The sequence below is a fragment of the Geospiza fortis genome, unplaced genomic scaffold (genome assembly GCF_000277835.1).
Source record: "Geospiza fortis unplaced genomic scaffold, GeoFor_1.0 scaffold192, whole genome shotgun sequence".
Classification (NCBI taxonomy): Eukaryota; Metazoa; Chordata; class Aves; order Passeriformes; family Thraupidae; genus Geospiza; species Geospiza fortis.
This window is the reverse complement of record NW_005054315.1, coordinates 2,169,733-2,180,501: the sequence shown is the minus strand read 5'-3', so window position 1 is coordinate 2,180,501 and position 10,769 is coordinate 2,169,733. Positions and strand designations below refer to the sequence as shown.

At 39.9% G+C, this 10,769-nt stretch overlaps 1 protein-coding gene across 1 annotated transcript in view; it reads right to left on the bottom strand.

Annotated features, from left to right (window-relative positions):
• The window catches only part of COL4A2 (collagen type IV alpha 2 chain), a 142,628-nt gene that overhangs the window by 41,627 nt on the left and 90,232 nt on the right, over window positions 1-10,769 (bottom strand). Inside the window, 9 exon segments of the mRNA XM_031056137.1 lie at window positions 118-180; window positions 1,378-1,422; window positions 2,542-2,616; window positions 3,136-3,177; window positions 3,809-3,844; window positions 6,043-6,105; window positions 6,201-6,236; window positions 7,773-7,844; window positions 8,577-8,693. Coding sequence (XP_030911997.1) covers window positions 118-180; window positions 1,378-1,422; window positions 2,542-2,616; window positions 3,136-3,177; window positions 3,809-3,844; window positions 6,043-6,105; window positions 6,201-6,236; window positions 7,773-7,844; window positions 8,577-8,693 — 549 coding nt within the window.

The following is a 10,769-nucleotide window of genomic DNA, read 5'->3' as shown; positions in this document are numbered from 1 at the left end:
ATCGGAAGAACTGTAACTTCTGTGACTTTTTCATCTGTGTTTGGTTCCAGAAGGCATACTCTCAGCTCAGATCCACCCACTCAGCTGAGTGAATTCCACCTTTAATGAGTGACTCACCCTCTGTCCTGGGTAGCCCATTACCCCTTCTTCACCTTTTTCGAGAGGAAAGAGAAGAACACCCTAGGAAAGATTGCAAGTCAGCTCAACGTAGTTCTTCATTATGTACAAAAAAATCGCAACAATGTCTATCGAAGCTAAACAGGAAGAAAGCATCATTGTAACCCAAGGATAATCTAATAACAGATGCATGTGAAAGAACTGCTGTTCTTATAATTAAGTGTAACATGCTTGTTTCGTTACAATAGCAGGAGCAGGCCATTAGAGAGAGGACAGTGTCTCCCTCCTATCATCTCCTTTATTTCTTCTGCGTCTGCAGCTCTGAAGAAGAGCCAAAGTAATTATACAGCTAAACAACCAATTAAGCAACGCAGCTTATGCCCAAACTGTAGCTTCAGAGAGCTATTTGGCAAACACAGGCACGCTGCTATCCATCCTACTATACAAAACAAAAGAAGGGGAGAAGCACATATCCCCTTTTGCCACATCAGCATATAATTACAGTTTTTCTAATGAGCAAAAAAAATTTCCTACATGTGTAGAATATGATCAGCAGCTGTACAACAGGCTAGCAACCACACATGGAGGGCATCAGGGCTCACAATGTGACCTTCTCCCATAACCTTGTGGAGCTGCTGACCAGACCATCTGAGAAAATAAAGCTCTGCAAAATGCTCAGCGAGGCATCCCTGCTTAGTAAAGATTCTGTTTTAAACCCCTCTGGGAAGTCAAAAGGAACCACTCAATGGCAAAGCGATTTAGTCAGTCTAGAGCTTGTCTGTGAGTTATAACTAAACCATGTTCAGTCAAGCTGGGTTGACAGCTTTACACAAAACAACATATGGGATTACTGCCCACTTACTCAACAGATTTAAAAAACCATGAGACAAAAAGTTTGTATGTGTTGGACAGTAGGCTAGAAAGGATTAAAAATACAATATGTTCTTATTAAATGAAATACAGTGAGATTTTAAAACATAGATCAGAAGAATAAGTAAAGAGATTTATTAATAATTAGAACTAAAATTAAAAATATGTGAGGGAAAGTCTTATTTCAGTAAACCAGTAAGAGAACAACTGATTGTACTGTGGAGTTATTACACATCAAGTTGCTCTATTTTTCTGAAGCATCAGAACTGGTGTCTCTGCTTGTAACACATCTATATTGCTCCATATCTATATTGCATCACGTCACTGAAGACCACACAAGAATTAACTCCAATATTATTATTTGACTTTGTTCTTCTCCACATCACTTACTGGAAGTCCAGCTTCTCCTCTTGGTCCAGGGTCTCCTCTTTCACCCTAACAATAAGGAAAAAGTATTCAGATAGGTTTGGCATTCCCACTCACATTTCAATAACTTTTATACAACACAAAATGACTGATCAAGAGAAAAAACACTACTTTTGTGCTGTTCTTTATTCATACACTTCTTGTATGAAATCAATGCTTTCATGATAAGTTTTTGAAGTTGCTTTTTAAAGAAATACTTGATAATTTTTCTGAAAAGGTCTCTAGGAATGTGAATGTCCAGCTCTTTCCAGGCTTGTTCATGAGATGTCTGGGTGGTGAGTGCCAAAGGAATGCCTATGAATAAATGCACACTCTCTCATTTTTACCTACTGATTATCTACGAATTATTTGATCAAGAGCTCCAGTTAGGGTAAAACAAATCATAGCCTAAATTCCACTCTCTATATTGATGACATCTTCATTGAATATAACAGCTCTTCAGGTAAGTAGCTCAATGTAGGTATCTGCTTAGTCATGAAAATCACAGCATGTATGTTATTTAGGGTAGACTGCAGAGTATTAAACATGTTTTTAGATCTTCCAGTATCATAGCAATTTACTGCAGAAGTCATATGAGCCACGTAAACTTTCTAACTTCAAATATGGGACAAAAAATAACTGGTCTGGAGTTTGGTGTCTGATACAGAATACACACATACAGGGTATGACTACCTCTGCCCCCAGCAAGGAGCAGCAAATGAGAATAAACTGTATCTTCCATGTGGGGATTTCTCCAATACGTAAGAATAAGCCTTAACTCTAAGTATATAAATATCTGCATCACATAGATAAGTTATCAAAACAAACACAGTAATGGTTTCTCAGCAGGCATTTCTGCTTGTAAAATGAGATGTGAGTGATGGTCAGTAGCTGCACGCTTAAACGAATAGAACAAGTTTGCCAAAGACACCTCTAAACTTGAGAAATACTTTCTGAATTACTTTAGCCACCACAGTTTCAATAAATTTGTTATGATCCAAGTTTGTGAAAGTAGCAGATTTCTCTTTTAGTATATTGAAGTCTTTTAAGTTCTCTATGTTACAGCACGTTTGTACAATATTTTAGTTCTGGTAGCGCAGAGCCCTTAGTTCCTTTTTTTTTATTTCAGAAAAATGCCCTCTTAGTTACCTTGTGCTTGTCAGGGGGGACACCTGTCAATTCTCTTGTAGGAAGCCCAGGTGGACCTGGAGGACCTGGAGGGCCCTGCAGGGAAAACACAAAGGAACATTTACCAACAGCTCTAATTCCTGGCCAAGTTGATCAGCAGAGGCTCTAGGACACTGTAAAGGAGCAGCACAGATTTGCCCCTGCTGGGAATGTGGTTCTAAACCATATACAAGCACACCAGATAAATTTGGGGCAAGATAAATTAATTTTGTGCTGGGTTAACATATAGCAGTACTTGCTCTTGCCCTGTGTGTTTTCACAACAGCAAAGATTATTGCATTACATAAAGTGGCCTGGCTTTATAAATTTCAGAAGTGTTACCTCTGTGTCAGTGTAAATGAGAGCACAGAGAGACCTAGACACATAGGGGTTAGTTTAGCTATGATGTCCCTTATAGAGATTATAATTACTTTCAGACCTATACTTCATTTTTCTCTTATAATTATATAATGCAATTGCAAATGAAGAGAATATTTAAAGTATGTTAATTTATAAATAGCAGAAAACATCCACCTGTCCTTTAGTAGTGATATTAATTCATTAGTTTTCCTTTACCTGTTCACCTTTTTCTCCATAGAAGCCAAGTCCCCTGTTGCCCTGCAAAAACAATAGGTCAATGTTTACCAAGTGTACAGCTCTAATCTAATACACAATTCAAATTTAAACGTGCTTAAGGGCCTTTTCAAGCTTACAAATCTGTATGACACCACTAAAGAATGCAGTAAAACAATAGCCTAGGCTTACCTTGAAGTATTTTTATATATTTAGAAGTAATTTTACAGACCCAAACTTTTATAAAGACAACTGTTCAAAATACCAGTTCTTTGAGTCATCCACTGAGTAATGTCATGAAAAGATCAAGCATTTCTTCTGCAAGATTTTTAACAGCCTTGAATGCTAAATAAAAACACCTAAATAGGCTGAAACAATGAAGTCATATATTTTTCCCATGGAGATAAAATTGAGTATTGTGAAGACTGCAAGGATTCTCTGCTCATGGAAAGCTACTGTGACTACAGCAGCAAATTAAATCTGGCTCTAATCTTTTCAGGGTAGGTGATCCCAGTGTAAGATTAACTTCCTATGGTATGGCAGCCAACACAGAAAGTCTTGCGCTACACAGTCTTTCGTGCAGCCCATGGTTCTTTCTTTTATTGCCTTCAAGTAGATCTTGGATAAACCTCAGCAACACAAAATCAACATCAACAACTCTGACCCAAAGACTTACTTGTGGTCCTGGGGGCCCTGGGGGTCCTGGTGGTCCCTGGGGAAGCACAAGAGGGGAGAGCAAGTTACTTGTTGCTTTCTAATCAATGCTTGCAGGAGGTTAGCTACCCTCTGCCTGAAACCTAAGTACATATTTAGCAGGGAGTGTATTCCTCAGCATCCCATGTGCCATTGTTACTATATTAGCTGTATTTACTGTTCTAAAAACACCTTCCAAAGTCACATTGTAATCCTTCTGGGCACACCGACAGTTACCCAGCCTAGATCTAATGAAAACCCATTTTTCCAAGTAATAAGAACTTGTGCTTTTGGATCCTGATTAAGCAACATTTTAGGCTCATACCTAAAGCTAAGCACATCTTTAAGTGCTTCACTGGGCTGCAGTTTTGGTACTGTATTGGTCTGTAAGGGGGCTGAACAACCACTGGCATCTCAGATTACCTATTGGGATTGTACAGGATGAAATCAAAGGAAGATGGTGGAAAGTGAAACTAAAGCAGGAAATACATCTGACAGAGGCTTACAAGAGGCAGGAAAGCCATTAACTGAAGAGACAACCTCCCTTGCTTCAGTCAGCTATGGTAGTTAACAGGCTCTAAAGGGCTTTACACACTAAAAACTGTCAAAGGAGGGAAATCTGGGGTGAGTAAGAACCATGAGCTGCTCAGCTCATGGTGAACTGCAGTGAATGAGTGACACAGAAAGGAGAGAAGGTTGCAGATGGAACTGTCCACCTACTGAGCCCTGAAAGGGGATGTTAGCTGCATAAAGCAAAATCATGTCTAACCTGCAAGGAAAAGATAGTAAAATCCAGGTGAGACCTGAACTTTTTAGGCACCTCTGCCTTGCTATATACCTTTGTTTTGTTCTGAAAAAAACATGCTTTTGAATCACTTTTGGTGACTCGAGCAATTTGTGAACTACTGCCTAACTTACTATGCAGAAGCACTGCACAGGGTATCCCCTAGCCTGGGGAGCCTGCAGGGACCTGGGGGAGCCAGGCCTGCCTTCCTGCACTACCCAGATCTTAGAGAAGAGCAGTGATGCAAACTCACACCTGTGAAGTGCTCCTGGGTCTCTCTCACAGGACAGTCAGAGCTTTGGCAGCAGTAAATAAAGCTGGATGTATTTTGCTCAAAAGAGATGTTGCCCATATGGTAACCAGAAGGATGTGACTGTGGGAGCTCCCCAAGACAGGGGCTCAGAAAATGAATGGTTCATAGCTCTCCTAACACCCCAGAAAGAGCACTGGGAATATGAGTCACTGCAGGCTGGGCTCCTGTGTGAAGCTCATGAACCTCTCTGGGTTTGCTCTAAAGAAAGAGTAAGTAAAGGACTGATTTTCTTTCAGGAGGACCAGTGAGAAAGAAAAAGTACAGTTTACAGGTGCACCTTTTCCAGGTGATAAAACAGGCCAGGCCAGTGCAGAAAATTAACTTTGAAAGGCTTAGAATACTGTGGATTTTTTGTTTTCTTTTGTTTGGTTTAGTTTGGGTTTTTTGGGGCTGGTGGGGAGGGGGGTGAAAACGGCCCGAAAAAAATAACAGCCATGGAGGCTGTGAATGAGAAGCCCCAAATTAATTTTTCCCCCTCAGATCAGGGATGTAAAGCAGGTCCAAAGTAAATTTTGACAAAACAACGAAAAAAGCAAATGCTACAAAGTTGTGTTACAGGCAAATCAAAGAAGCTTAAAGAAAATGAGATCTACTGAATTTGAATACATGCTTTTTACCCATGAAACTATTAACCATGGAAATAAGAAATGTAGAAATTCTATCTGGAGAGAACATAGTCTTCTCAAAGAACTATAGTGCAACAGTTGTCAACATCAGCGCTGTAAATGATGATTTTGGAAAAAAAACATCACAGAAAAATAGTTTAAAATTGACGTCTAAATACCATTCAATCTCCTGTGGGAAGCATAGAGAGCTAATATACATATCCTTTGTGAGCAGAAAAAGTAACATATTCAAGTCATTCTGATAACTCAGTGTAGGAAGATGTTCTAAGGAGGTAAAAAAATACAATATGAATCAAAAGCTTCTGACAGCACCCCAATACCTCTTCATGCAATATTCATCCCCCAGTGTCTCACCGTGCTTTTTAAAAGGTCTAACATCCATTGACACCTTCCTGCTATTTCTAACCTAGGTTACAAACCAACATAATGGAACTTGATGAGATAATTCTTCTGTTTGGTTAATTTTCTAGAGAACATAATTTTAATATACTTACTGGTCGTCCTCGCTGTCCTCTTGGACCAATAGGTCCTTGAATACCCAGCGTACCCGGAGGTCCCTTTAAATAAAAAAATCCACCAACTATCAATAAATGTTGTTCTGATATCAGTTACTGTTGACACTTTATCACATCCACTGTCTAATGCTACTTACTGGAAAACCAATGATGCCTGAATCCCCAGGATCTCCCTAAAAAAAACCAAAACAAAAACAAAGAAGTAAAAAATCTAATAAATTCTATCTAAAAGATTGAATAAAATATTTTTATCCATTATTTAATTTTTTCTCATTTAAATAACTAATTATAGCATGCAATACTACTCAAACCCTTCCATACAGATGCATTCCATAGAGATGTTGAGATAACTGAATGTGGGCCACACAGACTTCATACTCTATAGATAACTGCATGCAATAAAGTAGCAGGGTACAAAGTTGGCTAATGAAGTTAGGGATCCAAATTACAAGGCTGAACTATACAACAGACCACACTGAATTTTTTTGTTGAAAAATCCTATCTCACCAGTGGCTTAATTAGGGCTATAGCCTTAGCTGAAATGTCCAAGCTCATTTTTGTGAGTTGCATGGGAATTACTGAATCATTTTGATTCTCTTCTGAGTCACTAAAAGCATTTGGAACATACTGTTTTCAGTGACCACATATTTTAACTTCAGTACATGCTGAAATGTTTTTGGAAATTAGATCCAAAAATGTTCTAGCCCAAAGACCTTTCAACACACATAAATAATGTGTTATTCAGGCCAAACACCTTCAATCATTTTGAGTAGCATCTTAACTACCTAGTTAATTTGGGTTTAGTTAACAGAATAATTTGTGGAACCAAATACTTTCTGAAATGAATACAGGTGTCAGTATCCATCCTTGGCCACAATATAGTTGAGCATTTCTTAAACATTACTTAATCACTTCTGATTACTAACAGTGCAGATCTGAAGATTTTCTAAAAGGAGAAGAAGTTTCCATAAAAATACAGGCAACTTACAAATATGTCAAGAGAAATACCTATTTTGGCACTTACTGCTGGCACAAAATACACACAAACAATGTCAGCAGATCCCTTCTGTGCTGAGTATAGCCCAGTTGCAGCTTTTCAATCAGCCACGATTTATACTCTACATATATAATCCCTTATCTCCTTCTTATACCTTCAAATTATGCAAGGTTTTATATATATATATGAGAAAAAGCTGCAAGTGATTACCAAACAAGCTTTAAGGATTAGACACAGTAAAAGCAGCCATTGGAATACTTGGGGTTTACTAAATAACTAAATAAAATATTGAAGGATATTTTACCCTAAGACAATCAAACACTTGCATGACAATTTTACAGGAAAGGTGCTAATAGTAACAAGAATCATTCGATGGACAAACCAATGGCAAAGGAAGGGTTTTGTCATGCATGATACAAAGGTAGTCATTGAATAAAGAGGGAAATACTTGACCTACATGATCTACAGTGCCTTTGCAATCCACCTATAGGCTGACACTCCTTGGAAATAACAGAGTTCAGATTTTTTCCCTTGGATATCATATAAACCTCACTGCAACCAGAGAAAGCAGAAGCTGCCTTTCAAAGCCTACACAAAATCAAAGTGGGCCTCTTGGGATGTGCCCATCAGAGTATAAGAAAAAATTTACTCTCCATCATGTGTCTGAAAAACTGCACTGGGCAAGAGTAACTGGAGGGAGTTCTGGACGTACCCTGTGTCGGCTGATGATCTCCGGCGCTACTATGTACGGCTCCCCCTTCTGGCCCTTGGGCCCCTGGACTCCCTGGACGTGACCAAAAAAACCAAAACACAATGTGAGCTCTCACACCATCTCTGCTAACATGTAAACAGATAAGAGTGAAATGAAAAATATTTGTTGGTGTTTTTGTAAGTGTACATAAGCATACTGCAGTTTAGAGGTAGAGACTATGCCTAGCTTTGGAAATTTATGATTTAGGAAAAAAAAGTGTAAACCCTCACAGTATGTAAAAGAATGTATTTCTAAATTTTGGGGAGAACCCCCCCATTACCAGGGAGTGGTATTATGGGGTAGCATGTCCTAGCTAGAACTGATGCTGCACTTCCCAGGGCTGACGTGCCCATGTAAATCCAGGAGCCCCACTGCTCACGTCAGCATGATCCTGTGCATCTCACCATGAAAAGCCAATACTGTGGCCATGGGGCAGGAAAGAAAAGGATACTTTCATCAGCAATTTTGAGTTTAATATAATTTTATTGCTGTTGATTACAGCTGTACAGGTTTTCCTTCAGTAATCTCTCTGCAAGACCTGTGTGACAGGTATAGCTCTGAGCAGACCCTGTGGCCCTGGCTGCAATGCAATGACTGAACACTGTGCAGTGTGTCCATGCTGAGTCTGCACCAATGCTCTGCTGGGCCAAAAAGCCCCACATTCCCTTTGTTAAGAGATGTCCAATTAACCCAACCCATGTGTGAATGAAACTCATTCCAGCAATGCTCTTAGCTTCAGGTACTCACTTACTGCCAGCTACTTACAATGCTACCAGGGAAACCAGAGAATCCAGGAGTTCCCGCATCACCAGGGTCACCTGCTGTCCCATTACAGCCATCATGACCTGGTTTGCCCCTTGGTCCTGGCTGGCCTGGATGACCCTGTTGAGGAAAAAAAAAAAAGTGTTTATCTATCCATCTGTTTCTAGTTTTCCTTTTCCTGTAGTCACGAAGTATTTAGACATTCTCACATTAAGCCCAAGGCTTGGATCCATGGGAAACTAGGATTTTCAAAGACAGAAACAGACAGTGCCTTTTTTTAATATAGCTGCAGCTTGAACCAGATGCCCCAGACAGCATGAAAAAAACGAGTAGTGAAGGACCTCTCAGAAAGGGTAAGAAAGCTATGTTCAATGCAGGCTCTGTTATGCAGAGAATTAAGCCAGATGAGGCTGCTGTGCAGGGATCCACCAAGAACTGGGATTGGTAAGCATTTCAGTACTTCACACTGGAAGAGTGCGAAGAAATGTTCCTCACTTAGTTTGAACAACTTCCAAGCCAGGAAAAAACTCAAAGATGCTGTTGGAACTAGACTGAGTGTCATGATGAGGCCGTGAATATGGAAGAAAACAGCAGGGCTCAAAGGTAGCAAGCTGGGGGCACTCCAAGACCTTGACACAGAGCCTCTGAAAAGTTACTCCTGTCTCAAATAGTATTTTCATTGCTGTTCCTACATTAACCTTAACTGCTGTTGCTTCTGGTTTGCACTGAGGCTGATGAGAAGCAAATCTTCCTGTGAGCAGCTCTTTGTTCCAGCAGGCTCAGTCAAAAAAACCCAGAAAGTAACATAAAACATTTTTCATTTCTCCTTTATCTATAGCAAGAGTTTTCTCTTTGCTTTTGCTCCATTGCTTAGAAAAAATAGAAGAATATCCATGTCCTTACTGAGCTCCACCAAATACTGCACTCCTCATCCCAGAAGAGACTCCGTCTTGGCACCATTCTCTCTTGGCTCCCAGACCTACATCTTAACACTGTGCCATGGTGGTTTGTTCAGGTGTCTATCTACCTGCCTTCCCATGGTCAGTGAAAAAACTAGCTGGAAAATATAAGGGTGCCTGAAGGGCAGGGCAGCTTGAAGAGAGTACACAAAGAAAATACAGGTTCAAGTTCTGTCTGAAGGTATTTATCCCTCACAATGCAATGTGAAGAGGTCAGGGAGGCAGGGCTGAAAAAGAAAACATGCCCAGGTAAGAGAAGCAGCTATAGCAACACTGAGCTTCACAGGGGAGCAATTTACTCTGCTTCCCAGGATGTGTCAGTGCTTAGAAAAAAACTCAGCACGATGCAGTGAGATGAAGAAGATCCTTGGCTCAGGAGTGTTAATAGAAATGGCAAATATGGTCTTATTTTTTTTCCTTAAAGAGTAAGAAAGAGGGACACAAGGAAGATTGTAAGAGAGAAATCCCTGAAATTTGATAGGAAGCTCTTCTGGAAACAAAAGAGGGTGAAAGTAGAGTGGATGTGGATGCGTGGGCTGCAAAGTGGGGCCCCGGTGTCAGGGAGCACTACAAAGGAAACCCAAGCCTGGGAACTCTGTCCAGGGATTCCAGTGACTCAGATTTCTTTGTTATTTTATGACACAAGATGTAAAGAAGTGTAGGCTGGGAAAATACTGTGCTGTGAACTTTACCCGGTTTTCCTCTTCGGGTGTTTCAGTTTCACAGACCTGGTCCATTTGTTCAAAGTTTTACACTGTTTAGCGCTCAGTAAGATTTTTAAGACAATCTCAAGCATGTCATATGAGCCATAAAGCAAGTTAACCATAGTTAGTATTCTTAATATCACTGGTTGTTATACCAGCTTTGCAAATCAGAAATAATTACGAATGACCAACTTGTGTCCTTCATTCACAAGCTTAAAAGTTGTGAAGCACTTCAGTCACAGATCTTTCCTACAAAAGAACATACTTAGCTGGGTAACCTCCAGAGACACAGGAAATTTCTATCCTTTTCTGCCTCTTTTATAAGGGGATTTCTCCATAGGACACAGCAAATGGACCTTAATTATCTGAGGAATGAGAGGGAGCACAGATTCTGCTCTTTTGTTGTATATCTTCAGTTCCACTCACTTTAGTAAATGTCCTTAGCTGAAAAATGTGTACGTGGCTGATGCAGAATTTAACCCAGACATTTTAATTAAAGTACAAAGGCTTTAAGCTAGCCTGCAATATCTGCA